The 15,151-nt window shown below is 51.3% G+C and overlaps 1 protein-coding gene across 2 annotated transcripts in view; it reads left to right on the top strand.

Annotated features, from left to right (window-relative positions):
* Positions 1-15,151, top strand: part of Map3k4 (mitogen-activated protein kinase kinase kinase 4) — a 103,521-nt gene that overhangs the window by 54,422 nt on the left and 33,948 nt on the right. For both annotated transcript variants that reach the window (XM_015996740.2, XM_042262398.2), the window contains exons 4-5: positions 7,524-7,766; positions 10,150-10,296. In XM_015996740.2, the coding sequence (XP_015852226.2) occupies positions 7,524-7,766; positions 10,150-10,296 (390 nt within the window). The remainder of the gene's footprint in view (positions 1-7,523; positions 7,767-10,149; positions 10,297-15,151) is intronic.

Raw genomic sequence — 15,151 nt, forward strand, 5'->3', positions numbered from 1 at the left:
CAGATTTCACAGAGCCAAGCTGTAGATGTAAAATAAGGATTTTCTGCTGATTTCATGTGGTGAATTCTGTACTTTAGGAATTTGTCCACAGAGGCATCGGGATACGTGTGGCGAGGCAGGGTCGATTTTTTCTTAAATTATTATTTTTAATGAAAAAGTGATAGTTTTGAGGTGATACTCTGGCAAAGGCTGTATTGAGAGCTACCTGCAGACAGCTGAAGTAGGAAGCTTCCCTGTTTGAGTCAGGTTCCTACAGTGTCCGTCAGTCAGAGTCGCAGGTATGACTGGAGCCCTGCGCCAGAGGCTAGCCACACTGACAGGCAAGGCCGTGAAGTTACGGTTAACTTGGTGTGAGAGGAAGAGTTTATATTCATCCCCACTTCAGGAACACAATGCCTGTAAGTGGAGGTCTGCATGCACGTGTGCTGTGTACATGTGTGACATGTGTGCTGTGCACACTTGCGCTTATGTGTGTGTACACACTCTCATCCTGAGTTTATTCTGTCTTAGTCACGTTACTACGTCTTTCTGGGAAAGAGCCAGAATTGTTTTCAAGGCTGGAGAACAATTTCATTAAAGTTTCAAAGAAAAACCCCAGGGTAGGCCAGCCGTGAGTCTCAGCAGCTGCCTAGAGAAGGAAGACGGAGCAGAGCAAAGGGAGGGCCGCACCACACCACACCACCCACCGGAGTCAAGCTGGCATGGAGGTCGGCAGCCTGGGGGGAGAGGGGCCCAGAGTGTGAGGGAAGCAGGCTGAGAAGAGAGAGCAAAAGAACAGGAAGGTTGCACTCTGCTGAGCTACCAGAAGTGGGCGGCCTGTGGGGCTGCCTGCTGCCCCTGGGCAAGCAGCTCCCAGAGCCCAGTTTTAAACTCCAGTAGCCAGGCCCCGTCTCCAGAGTGACTCCTCACCACTGACTCAGTCTTTTTGATCCTCAGACTTCTGTCTGGGAAATGCATGTAATGATGCCTTCCTGTCTACCCACAGAGTAGTTGAGGCCTCAAAAGACAGTTGTATATATAGTAACACCTGTATGTGTCGATTACAAACCCCTTTATTTTTAGGATTATTGTTACATTACTATTTTTTTCCTCTATCAAAGCAAAGTCTAAATCAGTGTGGACTTCTCTTTATTTTAACAATGTTATTTTCCTTTTAATCTCTTCCAATAATGGTCCCTTTGGAGGCATTTGAGGCCTGGGGTGAAATGCTGTTGGGGCAGTGAGGCCAAGCCCTGCTACAGTGAGGCCGAGCCCTGCTGCAGTGAGGCCGAGCCCTGCTACAGTGAGCCTGAGCCCTGTTATAGTGAGGCCGAGCCCTGTTACAGTGAGGCCGAGCCCTGCTACAGTGAGGCCGAGCCCTGCTACAGTGAGGCCGAGCCCTGCTGCAGTGAGGCCGAGCCCTGCTACAGTGTTACAGTGAGGCCGAGCCCTGCTGCAGTGAGGCCGAGCCCTGCTACAGTGAGGCCGAGCCCTGCTACAGTGAGGCCGAGCCCTGCTACAGTGTTACAGTGAGGCCGAGCCCTGCTACAGTGTTACAGTGAGGCCGAGCCCTGTTACAGTGTTACAGTGAGGCCGAGCCCTGCTACAGTGTTACAGTGAGGCTGAGCCCTGCTACAGTGTTACAGTGAGGCTGAGCCCTGCTACAGTGTTACAGTGAGGCTGAGTCCTGTTACAGTGTTACAGTGAGGCTGAGCCCTGCTACAGTGTTACAGTGAGGCCGAGCCCTGTTACAGTGAGGTCGAGCCCTGTTACAGTGAGGCCGAGCCCTGTTACAGTGAGGCCGAGCCCTGTTACAGTGAGGCTGAGCCCTGCTACAGTGTTACAGTGAGGCTGAGCCCTGCTACAGTGTTACAGTGAGGCCGAGCCCTGCTGCAGTGAGGCTGAGCCCTGCTACAGTGAGGCCGAGCCCTGTTACAGTGTTACAGTGAGGCTGAGCCCTGCTGCAGTGAGGCCGAGCCCTGCTGCAGTGAGGCCGAGCCCTGTTACAGTGTTACAGTGAGGCTGAGCCCTGCTACAGTGAGGCCGAGCCCTGCTACAGTGTTACAGTGAGGCTGAGCCCTGCTACAGTGAGGCCGAGCCCTGTTACAGTGTTACAGTGAGGCTGAGCCCTGCTGCAGTGAGGCCGAGCCCTGCTGCAGTGAGGCCGAGCCCTGTTACAGTGAGGCCGAGCCCTGCTGCAGTGAGGCCGAGCCCTGGTACAGTGAGGCCGAGCCCTGCTGCAGTGAGGCCGAGCCCTGCTGCAGTGAGGCCGAGCCCTGCTGCAGTGAGGCCGAGCCCTGCTGCAGTGAGGCCGAGCCCTGCTGCAGTGAGGCCGAGCCCTGGTACTCGCAGCAGCGGCGTGCGAGCCTGGGTGGCCCTGCGTCAGTGTTGGCCCCTCCAGATTGGCCCCTGCTGCAGACAGGGCAGAGCGTGCCTGGGATTGCGTTCGGTCTTTGTGGTTTCTGGACTGATCCCATTGAAGGATTTTAGAGGAAAGAAAGAACATTTATTTGTGATATTTGTGTTTTTCTTGTGTATGACTTTATATCTTTATTCCTTTTGATTAAGTTACTTGTAACCAGTTTTGTAAATAACATTTAATAACCCTCTGGAAGCATGTTCTGAAAAAACACTTTTCCTCTAAAGCTTTATTGCATTTATTGTTTAAAAGAATGGCAAACTAGGAATGTTCCGAGCCTGCTTGCATTTGTTTAGTAACATGAGCAGCACCCATGTTAATGGCCTGCGTGAACTCTGTGATTGTTGCTCCCGGTGGCTGCAGACTGACTCCCCAGGACACATCCTGACCTTGCAGACCCGCTCCAGTTAGTGGATGGGTTGCTTGTCAGAGCTCACATGTAAGGCACTTGTTTGCGATCTCAAAGAGTGTTCTCTGAGAGGCTCTCGGTTATCACACGAAACGCATGGAAGCCTGTATGATAGACTCGTGATGCCGGCAGCATCTCCCCGAAGCCAGGACAGGCTCTTGGAAGAGGGAGAACCCGGATGAAGCTCTAGTCTTCCCTCCTGGGCACCTCGAGCTGGCCTGAGGTCCTGGCTGCGTCCTTGTTTGTCCCCGGTTCTCTTGCTCCTTTGTGGTGGAGCCTGCTTGGCTCTCAGGGGCCTCCACTTCCTCTCACCTTGCCGTGACCCAAATTTCTGAGTATCTGGTGGCCATTTCCAAATAGCAGGCCGGGCTCCCTGAGTGTGTGTGTGCATGCGTGTGTTTGTGTGTGTGCGTGCGTGCGTGTGCGTGTGTGTGCATGCTTCCAGTCTCGATGCCTGCCTCCTTTTCTGTAGACACTGCCTGTGAGTACAGTGACCCTGGCCCTTCCCAGCAGTGACTGCGCATGGCTGCTGGCTGTCTTCCCTGTGCACACAGGTCTGTGGTTACGTGTCCGTCTGCCTGAGGCAGAGACCAGGCCTTTGCTGTAGTGCTAGCGTGACACCACCTCTTTGCTCCGTATTTTAGCTTTTCCCCCGCTGGTGACAGCATGTCTGGTATACTGTGCTCCTTTACCCTGTGGGGACTAAACCCAGAGTCACCATTAGAGTTCAAGTATTTCCCTTTGCTATTGTCTTTTTGTAGTGCACTTTCCTAGCGCTCCTCAGGGAGGTTTTATTTCTTTTCCTATAGTATATTAGGTATTAACACTACTTGGCGGCATTTGGTATCTTACCACAGATACTGAGAAAGTGCTCGGTTACTGTCTTAATTACTTTCTTAGGTTAGAAATTATCGTGTAATTATATGTTTAATGGCTAATAAACATATAATAATAAATACTGTTTGTCTTTGGCGGTTAAACGCTATGCCAGTCTGTCCTGTAACACAGGACCCCGAGGAGGCTGCCTTTTCTTTGTGTGTAGAGTGGACACAGCATGGAGGCTAGGCTGCCACTTAGTCCTCCCAGGTGCCAGGCAATGTCCTTTCTCTGCTCTACCCCGAGGAAACTGGGTTAGAGGGGAGGCGACCTTCTCCAGATCACAGCCTTGTGGATTGTTAGAAGGACCTTAGCTCTCGGACTTTAGAACCTGCCTGGTTTCCAAGCCTGGCTACACATGAGCATTACCCAAAGAGCCGCCTCTGCCTGTCCTGGATAGCAGGTTAGAATCTTCTAGTGTAGAACGCAGGGCTGACATGAACAAATCTGTGGACCTTACAAGTAGCCAGGCTAGCCCGGTGCAGTTCTGTGCCAGCTACTCACGTACCCGGGAGGTCCTCTCGCTGCCTTTCAGTGCCGCAGGCACATGCTGCGGGGAAGCTGCCCTGGGTAACTTGTTTGCTCCAGTTCTTGCCTGTCCGATTTCCTAAGTAAAGTTACAAGAGGTCTGAGTGACAGCCTGGAAGCACATACTCGCTCATTTGCCTAGAGGTTTTCTGTTTTAAAACAGAATGGGAGAGGCTGTGCCGCATGGCTTCACAGCTGTGAGCCAGCAGGGTCAGACCTCCCAGTAAGATTGGAGGGACGGAAGTCTAGGGGAGAGCTGGATCCCATGGTAACAGCATAGCAACAGAGAGGAGAGAGCCAGAAGCAGCCTGCACCTGAGGAGGAGGAGGGTCAAGGAACTGGGTCAAGGGCACACGCTGTATGCAACAGCACCCGGATAGGAACCCAGAAGTCTGGCTAGGCCATGCCTGCCCTTGGCAGTACTGTACTGACTCCTAGAGTTAACGTTTTGTCTCACACGTTTTTAAAGGTAATATACCTATCATATACACATATAATACTACTTTTTAACTTAGTGGCTAATATTTTAAATGGGAGGAGTTCATCTGCAACTCTGGTTGAGAGTTTCCCATGGAATAACCAGGGTTGGTGATTCTGGGCCTCGTTCCCACTCAGACTGCTGGCTGGAGCTGACCAGTGGCATAAGAGTGAGTTCACCCAGCCCCGCCCACATCCAGTGCACCCTTGTCTGCTTACCTGCTTGGCTCCATAGAAGTTTCAGTTTGTGATGGCATCCTTAAGTAGCACAGGAACAGATCTGAGAACCGGGTCTTACTGGTAATAGGTCTGGGGGTCAGATGTTTCGTGGTGCTGGTGGGGGAGCTAGAGAAGAATCGTGGTGGGTCTTGTAGGAGTGATCACCATTAACTTACTGGTCAAACAGTTGGCCCGGCATCCCTGGAATTAACTGGAGATAAGCAGCCTTTTCCTCAGAACCAGTGAGTGCTCTGCCAGGGAACTCCTGCAGATAACTGAGCCATGGTGGATATGGCTGAGTAACTAAGCATGCATTTGAAAGACATGCAGATTGTGAGAAACATGCTCCCTGAGGCAGCCACAGATAGCCTCCAGGGTTGGGCATTCAGGCCTCCTCTTGAGAGACTGAGTCTTTTGTCAGGGATTGACCTGTGCAGAATCCCAGCACATAATTGCTACAGTCAACACAGTGTAAGACCTTACACGACCTTCCGGGTTGGTACAGTGAGGAGGGCGTGGTCTTCACGGGTACTAGTGCACACACTGAGTTTCAACTAGAAGGACAAGCCAAGCCTGGGAACAGAGCTATGCGGGAGGTGACTCAAAGAGGTCAGTGGGTTAAGATGTCAGGATGCGGAGAAGCTATGGAAACCCAGCTAGGAAGTGCAGAAGGTGGACAGAAAGAGCCCAGGAAGTAGAGTGCACAGAACTCAAGTATGCCCAAGGTGGCTGAGAGCCATCCTGGAGAGGGTAATTGACACCAGTCGTCTAGTCAGCATCCAGGGCTTACTGTAAGTCAGCTCGTGAGCCGGGGAAAGTTGTAGCGGATGTACAGCATAGATCGGACTTACGATGCCTTTGCCTGCATTCGCTCCAAAGCAACGGGGTGGGAGACATAGCAAATGTTTTTTCTAAGTCCCTTTTCAGTTTGTTCTACTTAATCTGTAGAAGGTGGACAGTGAATTGGGGGGGGGGATGTATGCATGTGTTGAGGCTAGACAAATAATTTATACTAAGCTATAATCCCCAGCCAGGTTTGGTTTTTTTTTTTTTTTTAAGATAAACAGCCTGAAGGACTCCTCAATGCTTCTAGAACCATAGAGCCAATTAAATGACCCAAAGCCAGCCTTTTTGACTTTTGAGCCCTGATTTTCACCCCCTCATTGAACTATGATATTTCTATGATGACAGTCAAAATGATCTCAAGGGACAGTGTGGTTGGCATGCTTCAGGGTGCAACAAATCCTTAGGAAGGTGTCATAGGTGAATCTTGGAAATTAGGATGAGGTAGGGAAATTCCTAGAGGAGCAAGGGGCCCGGGCCAGCGTCAGCATGATGGGCACATGCGTGAGGGCCAGAGAGCACTGCAGAGATGAGGCCATCCAGGAGGGTGGGAGCTGGGCCAAGGCTTTAGTTGATAGATGGAAGGAGGCCTTGAAAGGCCAGGGGAGTCGGTGCCTATAGCAAACACTGGTCCCCGTAGACCCTGGCTAAGGCTACAGTCTAGATGCCATCAGGTGAGTCCCCGAGTGTGTCTTGAGCTTGGCATCTGTGTAAGGAATAATGAAAGATCAAGATGTGAGTGGAGAACAGTGAAGGGTTCCCTAAGTGACAAGGAGGACAGGCACCGATGACAGTCATGCAGAGTGAGCTACAGTTGGAGATGCAGGAAGGTGAGACTGTCAGACTCCAATGACCTCACTTAATAAAAGGGTCAAGGTTTTTTAATACTGGTGATAGATAGAGGTGGTGGTGATGATGGTGGTGGAGGTGGTGATGGAGGTGGAGGTGATGGTGGAGGTGATGGAGGTGGTGATGGAAGTGGTGGTGGTGGAGGTAATGGTAGGGGTGATGGAGGTGGTGATGGTGGTGGAGGTGATGGAGGTGGTGATGGTGGAGGTGATGGAGGTGGTGATGGAGGTGGTGATGGTGGAGGTGATGGAGGTAGTGATGGAAGTGGTGGTGGTGGAGGTGATGGAGGTGATGGAGGTGATAAAAGTGGTGGAGGTGGTGGTGGACGTGGTGGTGGACATGGTGGTGGTAGTGGTGATAACAGAGGCTTCCTAATGATGGGAGGAAGTTTCAGGCCCTCTGCTTTCTGAGGGAAAGCTTAAGAATTTGAGAGGGGACAACTGTGGGAGAGGGAGGACACCCAGACACACAGCAGGACCTCCTGGCACATGAGGTGACAGGTGACCGGGGCTGCAGTGCAGGAGCTGTCTGCAGCATCAGGAAGCGTGACTCCAAATGAATGCAGGCTTGGCCGAGCTGGCTTTTATTTTCACAAAACAGCTGTGGAAGAGTTTTGTGATCTTGTTTTCTTGTAATTTAGCAAGTCCTTGATTTCCCAGTCTAGACACGATTGTAGATAGCGCTGCGTGTATTGTGTCCAGCGGGTTTGTTTTGAAAAGAGACTTCCCCGCCCTGCCCTTGATGACAGTAAGTTGGCTAGCACACTGGGACCTGGGGTCGGTGCAGATGCTGAATTGTTGGAGATTCTTATCATTTAGAACGAGAACCGTGTAGCTACCTCAGCAGGTTGTAGCAAAGCCTGTGACCACAGCTTCAGGCGGTGTCCCGCGCACAGTTTTAATCTGTCTTGAACTTTTGCTGCAGTTCTCTGACTTTCCAGGTCCCATGTGGGGCTCGGATTACGTGCAGTTGTCGGGGACACCTCCCTCCTCAGGGCAGAAGTGCAGCCCTGTGTCCTGGGAAGAGCTGAGGGCCATGGACCTGCCTTCCTTCGAACCCGCCTTCCTTGTGCTCTGCCGAGTCCTGCTGAACGTGATCCACGAGTGTCTGAAGCTGCGGCTGGAGCAGAGGCCTGCTGGCGAGCCTTCCCTCCTGAGCATCAAACAGGTTTGTTTCAGATTCTTGTTTATCACACAGTGCTCGTTGCCCGACGGCGCCTTCCTCTTTCCTCTCCCAGTTACTACAGACAGCGAAAAGAACACGTCTTAGCGTTTGTTTTGACTAGTTCAGGGGCAATCTAGAATGTTCTTTACCTGTAGCCCCCAAAGATAAGAGTGCATTTCGGCTCTTTGACCATTCACTTCTTTCTGGAAAGTCTAAGAACAGGATGTGCTGTGACTGTCGGTCCCTCTGTCAGTCTTGTTGACTGGTGATACTTGAGATCAGACCCGGGGCCTTCCACGCCAGGTGACGTGTCCCTGAGCTGTATCTCCGATTTATCCCTGCAAGACAGTTTAAGTCCACCTGGGTTCTCTCTTCTTGTATTGGAGGCATGTGTAGATAGGAAAACGTCTGGGGATAGCCTGGACTGGGTGCTTGCTTAAGCAGCCGTGGAGCGTCAACGGTAGGGCCAGCTTTTTCCTTCCGAGCTGTGGGTTTTCACTTCGTGGGGCTGTTTCAGGAGCAGCAGCCGCGGGATGACTGGAAGGAGTTTGATTGGACAGAGTGAAGGCTGAGGAGCATCTCTTAGGCTTTGTGCTGTTAGCACGTTGACATGAACTGTAAAGTAAAGTCTTTCAGGTCCTCACAGCCACCTGCTAGAGGCTGAAGGGCTACGTGGCTCTGGGACTCACAAGACAGTGCCACTGAAGACAGACAGGGGACTCGGGTCCCACAGCAGGTCCAGAGGGGGTATGTGTCTGTTTGGTCAAGGGTAGACCAGGGTGACTCGTGGGTCATTTGGGAGTGGCCCCATGCACGTGCACTCCGGTCGACACTGATGCACCAGCCAGAGCTGTTTCCACATTAGCCCCGCCTCCTTCACACTGTCTGCCTGGCCAGGGTTTATCCTGTTCTATGTACTGCAGTAGGCAACCGTGATAGTCAGATACTTCAGCTACAACCCTGTAAGACCGGGTGGAATCTCCTTCGCTAATGGGCTCTTGTGGTGTTAAATAACAATTTATGTGAAAACACTTCAGTGACCAACAGAACTAGGACTGATGTAGTATTTCAGAGAAAAAAGAGAAAAGGCATTTTTGTTACGAAGATTCAAGGATCAGTAGTAAATACCTGCCTGGATTTGATACAGACGCAGACACTGTTAGGAGATTTGGCTTGCAGGTCTAGTTCTTGCACCATGATAATTTAAAAAAAAAAACGTTTAAGGGCTTCTGTCTGTAAAAGCAGTCAAGGTCTTGTTTTAGACAAATTGAAAAAGGCGTAGGAAATAACACAAATTAAAAATAGTCCCTGTTCTCCTGGCACCCAAGAGATGGCCACAGAGCATGTGTGTTTCCATTCAGCTCTCTGCCTTGCACACGTACACTCCCTACACATAGCAGTACGAGAGTGAGTTGGTGTGTGTGTTGTACATGTATGTGTTTATGCACACACATGTAAGTCTTCCCACTTATCTCTCAGTACTCTATCAAAAAAAGACTTTCCGTGGCCACAGTGCTCCCCAGGTACGCACACACGCTTGTGGGTAAGTCTTCGCTGCAGCTCTGATGAGTTCCTGGGCACAAGTGTAGATGCACGTAGTGAAGTGCCCATTTCAGTCTGGAAAGCGGCAGCCTTTGCTTCCTAGCCACTGCCCTGGACCCCTGTGGCTGCTGCCTCCGAAGGTCAGTGTGACTGTGTGGTTCTGTCCTTAGTCCTGGGACTATATGGAGGGCCTCGTGTCCCAGCTCTGATAATGGAAGGGGCCTTCTAGGTTGCCTCACCTCTGTCTTCTTCCACACATCACCTACTATGCCAGTATACTGCTGTTTTCACCATCCTTTCCCCCTTTCCGTGAGTTCTGATTTTATCAGCGTTGGCTTGGTCTGCAGCTTTTGGCAGTAGATGAAGTCACACCCCGAAGAAGGTAATCTAAGCTGCAGTATTTGGTAGTAGGTGAATCACACCCCACAGAGGGTAAACTATAATACATTACTCAGAAGCCACCATTTTCTGTGGTTTGTTATTTAAATCTTGGTTTTGGTTAAAATATCTATTTCATAAGATTTTCTTTTCCTCTTCTACCTCTTGTCTTACCATATACATGGGTAAAAGTGGCCTTACTAAGTGAGATTTGTTTTCAATATGAATTTATTTGTAGGTTATATTCTAGCAAACAGTGGCTGCTGTGGGATTCTTCACTGTGTGCTCATGTGTGACAGATGGCTGAACTGCCACACACAACAAGCTTCTCGGGAATCAGACTATTTTAGGTTCCTCAGAGCAAGGTCCCTCTGGGGCTTTTGTGGGGGGATTTGTGAGGACTGGCAGTCTGTGTGGCCAGGGTGTGCGGGTGACAGCTGTGTCTTCCTTGTGTGCTCTCTTGCAGCTAGTGCGGGAGTGTAAAGAGGTCCTGAAGGGGGGGCTGCTGATGAAGCAGTACTACCAGTTCATGCTGCAGGAGGTGCTGGACGGCCTGGAGAAGACCGACTGCAACATGGACGCTTTTGAGGAGGACCTGCAGAAGATGCTCCTGGTAAGTAAGGAGGGCGTCCCGGGCTGTGTGCAGGGAGTTGGTGTGGTGGTCCCACCTGCTTCCGTCTGTGTGGCAGTCGATGACAGTTTGTTTTTTTTTCCCCCTAAAACCATATTTTAAAAAGTTCACAATGATTTTTAAATTGACATTTTGGACTAGCCTTAACCCAGTCCGTTGTTTATTTGTAGAATAGTTCATCTTACATTAGAAAAAGGATTAAAATTGGATCTTAGTCCATCTGACACATACCCCCCCAACAGTGGCCCTTATGTAATTCCTGAGATGGGTGCTGGGCGCCTTGCACAGCTCAGGAAATACTGGAGTAAAGGAGACCACCGCTGGTGGGGGCTGGCCACGAGAGCTGCTTCCTTTCTTGCGTGGCCAGGGCTGTGGAAGTCTGCTGAGCCCGGGACCCCTCAGCTACAGACATGTCCACAGAGTACTTCATCTCAGAGATGGGTCAAGGCCTCTCTGCAGAACCAGCCCTTTCAAGGACTTACCAGTGGCTTGATTGGTCAGAGCAGGCTGGGTTTTATTTCTTCACAGATCCCATCTCAAACTTGCTGTCTTAGGTAAGATTTTTGTTGCTGTGAAGAGACACCATGACCACGGCAACTCTTATAAGGAAAACATTTCATCGGGGGTGGCTGACTTACCCTTTCAGAGGTTCAGTTCATCATCATGAACAGGGCATGCTGGAGCTGAGAGCCCTACATCTTGCAGGCAACAGGAAGTCAACTCACAGTCACACTGAGGGAAGCTTGAGCAAAAGAGACCTCCACGCCCGCCCCCACAGTGACACACTTCCTCCAGCAAGGCCACAGTGCTGTCCCTTTGGGTGTCGTTTCCTTTCAGACCACCACACTTGTCCTACGCTTCTAATCTCGGGGCTGTCCATACGATTCTTTCCTGCCAGCACTGACCTCCTCGGCTGCCCGCTCAGACTTACTTTCGGGTTGTATTTTTCTCCAGTTATTGATGGTCTGGCCTTTGCGCCTGCCTTTGTCCTTACCTTCTTGGAATTCTCTCAGCAGCTGCAGTTAGACAGGTGCTATAGCATAACATTCACACAGACTGGTAGGCCAGAGCATCGTGAACAGGGGCTGTAACTTGAAATTCCTCTGCGTCGCATGTGGTGTGGTAGAGTTCCTATATAGGGAGAGCAAGTTAGATCTGTAGGGATCCTTAGGTTGCATCTGATAACTTCAGGCGAAGGGGCTTGCTGTGTCCTGCCTTGCAGACTGGAGCATCCCGGGGAGCACCCCACTTTCTGGGCTGCCAGAGGGGGAAACGCCTTGCCAGCCAAGTGCAAGTCTGCATGAGAGAGAGCCCGGGAGGTTGCACTCGGTCTGTTTTGCCCCGACTGTCGTAGGGCTTTCGAGGTATCCGCACAGGGTGGGAGTTCATACACTGAGTGGCCTCCCATCCTCGGGAGACAGTAAGGCGGTGGACAGGGGGCTTACAGCAGCTAGAGTCCTGTGAGAAACAGTTCGTTTGAAAAGGCTTGGAGAGAGCACATGAAAGGCCAGAGTGTGTAAACTGGCGGCTGCATCCGAAATGGCGTAGACTGTCCCTGTCAGAGTTTTCATGACTGAGAAGCTCTCCTAGGAAGCGGCACACAAAGTAGTTCTTCTCTTCGCGTTGTGAACTGAACGAGTTTGGAAAGACACAATGTTCTTTGCTTCTGAGACGCTCTTTGATGGCTTCCAGAGGCGGCGCATTTAGTGCCCTTTGCCTTGGAATGGTGGGGACATAGAGTGGTAAGCCACACTCCCCTTTCCTGTCCTTGGGGTATCTGTGCCCCGGGCTGAGATGAGAACCTTGAAACAGTTGTAGGAAAGTAAGTTGTAGGACCCACCCCCACTTTTCCCCCCAGGGTACTCTTGAGCAGGGAGAAGTGAGAAATATTTAGGTAGAAATATAGAGGAGAGAGACAGATAGAAACACAGGATAGCCTCGGGAGGGCCTGGGTCAAAACCTGCCAGCCCCTTCTGTCTCTTCTAAAGGCCTTTTAAAGGAATGCCAAGGGGTGGAGCAAAAGACCTCCCCCTTGCTAGATCAAAGCATGCCACATGGCACAGCCAAGTGCAGACCCTTCCCAACACCAGGTAACCACGCACGTGGTCAGTCCATCCCCTTATGCAGCCCTGCTGTGTAAAGCGAGCCCAGATCTCACTAGGACACCTCTGTGGACCCCAACAGAAAAGCACAGCGTTCTGTTTTGCTTCGCTGCCCGTGGCTTGTGTGAGTCAGAATGTAGCATCTTGTCGTGCCTCGCTGTGTGTTGGAAGGATGGGGCAAGGGGCGTGCTTTGAGGACTGAGGGGCCCAGACAGCATCAGCGTTTCTGTTGAGAGGAAGAGGTAGATTGGGTCCTGGCAGGCGCTCAGATCATGCTTGCCACACAACACTCCCTTCACTTGAGACTCACTGCAGAGAGGAAAGAAAGAAAAGTCCACGCTCAGACAGGAGGAAACGGGCCTCAGTGGTGTTCTCCCCCTCCATAACAGAGCAGCTGTCGTTTGTCTTCTCATGTAGACGGCGGCATTGTAGGCAGGGCTGTGGTGCTTCCTGGCGTGGACTGACGGGGGCTGTGATGTCTGGTGGGGCAGCACTGAAGATCCTCCTCACAGGCCAAAGCTGCCGCAGTGGACTGTCTCGGTCAGCCTGCCCCCAGAGCTTGGCTGCAGTGGAGGGTTGGGAATCAGCTGGTTACCGTGTCCAAAGTCAGACTCAGGGTGTCACTGGGCATTACAGCGTCTACTTAAAAAGAAACAGGGTGCATGCTCACCTCCAACTCCACTGATAGGTCTTGGTGAGATTTGGAGGTAGCACCTATCTATACAGACGCAGTTGAAGTCAGAGGACAACTTGCCAGAGTTAGGTTCGTCCCACCTCGCTGGCCCACCGTTCCCTTTTAACTTTCTCTAATTAAAAAATTAACATACAAAGTAATGGATTTCATCATGACATTTTACCCATACTATGTGTGTGTGTTGTTTTCTGAGACTAGATTTCTTAAAACCCAGACTGGCCTCAGACTTGATATCCTGTGATAATCTTGAGCTTCTGATCCTCCTGCCGCCACCTCCTGAGTGTTAGGATTTTTGAGACCAGGTCCAGTTTTGTGTGGTTCTAGGGAACCAGCCCAGAGCTCCGAGCATGGTAGGGGCGTCATAGCATCTAATTGCTGATTCTTAGACCTCACTCCCCTCCTCTCTTCCCTTGCTGCTGCCTTGTGTGCAGAGTTCTCACACGGACCCGAAGACAGCCATGTAGCTGGAGTATTCCTGTGTCCACCTGGCTCCCACAGCTGCTCAGACCCAAGTAAACACACAGAGACTTATTTTACTTATAAACTGTATGGCTGTGGCAGGCTTCTTGCTAACTGTTCTTATATCTTAAATCAACCCATTTCTGTTCATCTGTATGTCGCCACGTGTTCCATGACTTTACCTGTGCTGCCTTTACATGTTGCTCCTTGGATGGCAGGCCGGCGTCTCCTGACTCAGCCTTCCACTTCCCAGCATTCTCTTCTCTGCTTGTCCCGCCTATCCTATACTCCCTGCCTGGCTACTGGCCAGTCAGCGTTTTATTTATCAATCAGAGCAAAATATTCACAGCATCCCCAGCACAGCCAAGGTCTGAATTCAGTAGGTGACAGTGTAAAGGACCTCGTCCCGGGGAGGTGGTGACACAAATCCTAAAGGAGGAGTGAAGCCCCTGCTGTGTGCTCAGGGCTTGAGTTCTGCGTTCGTGAGTAAGGCTATGGAGGAGTGGTTGTTCTGAAGAACTGTGGAGACAGGAGGACACCAACTCTTTGCTGACCCTGAGCAGACTGAGGGGGTGGAGCCAGCTTGCAGGGAAGCCTCTAGAAGCGAAAGGGCAGTCTTCGGCCTGGCCTGGGTAAGACCGTGTGGGATCCATGAAGGCTGGGTTCTTGTGCACAGCTCCAGTCATGGTGACCCTGAGCCTGCAGGGTCCTGGGACACAGGCTGGAGAGTGCAGGATGCAAATCGTTCAAAGACAGAACAGGAAACTGCCTGGAAATAAATAATCGTCTCACAGTCTGCTGCCTAGAGGGTATTCCTGAATCTTGGGGAGGGGGGGAAATAACAGTGAGCTCTTAAGATGTATCCTGGTTTAAAAACAAAACAAACAGCACCCCCCTCCCCCATGGAACTCAAGGTTAAAGCATCCTGTAAACTTTAGAGTTGGGCAGTAAGTTGTTCAGGTGTGGTGTGCACCCTGGTGACCTCAGTGAGAGGCTGAGGCGGGAGGAGCATGAGTTCAAATCTAGCCTGGGCTACATAGCAAAGCTGTCTCAGGGAAAGGAAGAAATGGAGGAAACAGGGAGGGAGAAGGGAAGAGAGAAGTCACCTTAGGGAGTGACGACGGTGTGGGGAGTGCTTGGCAGTTGGGCAGCGAGGCTGGTGTCGATTTCTCCATGGCAACACCACACTGAGTGTTGGAAGGTGGAGTTGCGTCTTCACAGTTCTCACGCAGAGAACGTACGGTGGGATCTCTTCTGCTTGGTCAGCTCATCCACTAGGTCAGAAAATGCACCAGTGGTGTGCTCTGTGGCAGCCTTCCTCCCAGAGCCTGTTTAGAGGAAGACCGCCGTCCGAGCTGCCCCTCTTGCCCCTGCAGTGAAATACTACCGGCAGAGCAACTTCAGAGAGGAAAGGCTTTCTGTGGCTCCCAGGCCACAGGTCCAGTCCCCGTGGCTGGGATGCCCAGGTGGCAGGGACTTGAAGCATCTGCTTACATCCGGTTCACAGCAAGAGAGCAGAGAGCAGTGAATGTGCCGCTCAGCTCTCTCTGCCTTTACAGAGTCAGGACCCCAGCCGGGGAAT

The sequence above is a fragment of the Peromyscus maniculatus genome, chromosome 16 (assembly GCF_049852395.1).
Source record: "Peromyscus maniculatus bairdii isolate BWxNUB_F1_BW_parent chromosome 16, HU_Pman_BW_mat_3.1, whole genome shotgun sequence".
Classification (NCBI taxonomy): domain Eukaryota; kingdom Metazoa; phylum Chordata; class Mammalia; order Rodentia; family Cricetidae; genus Peromyscus; species Peromyscus maniculatus.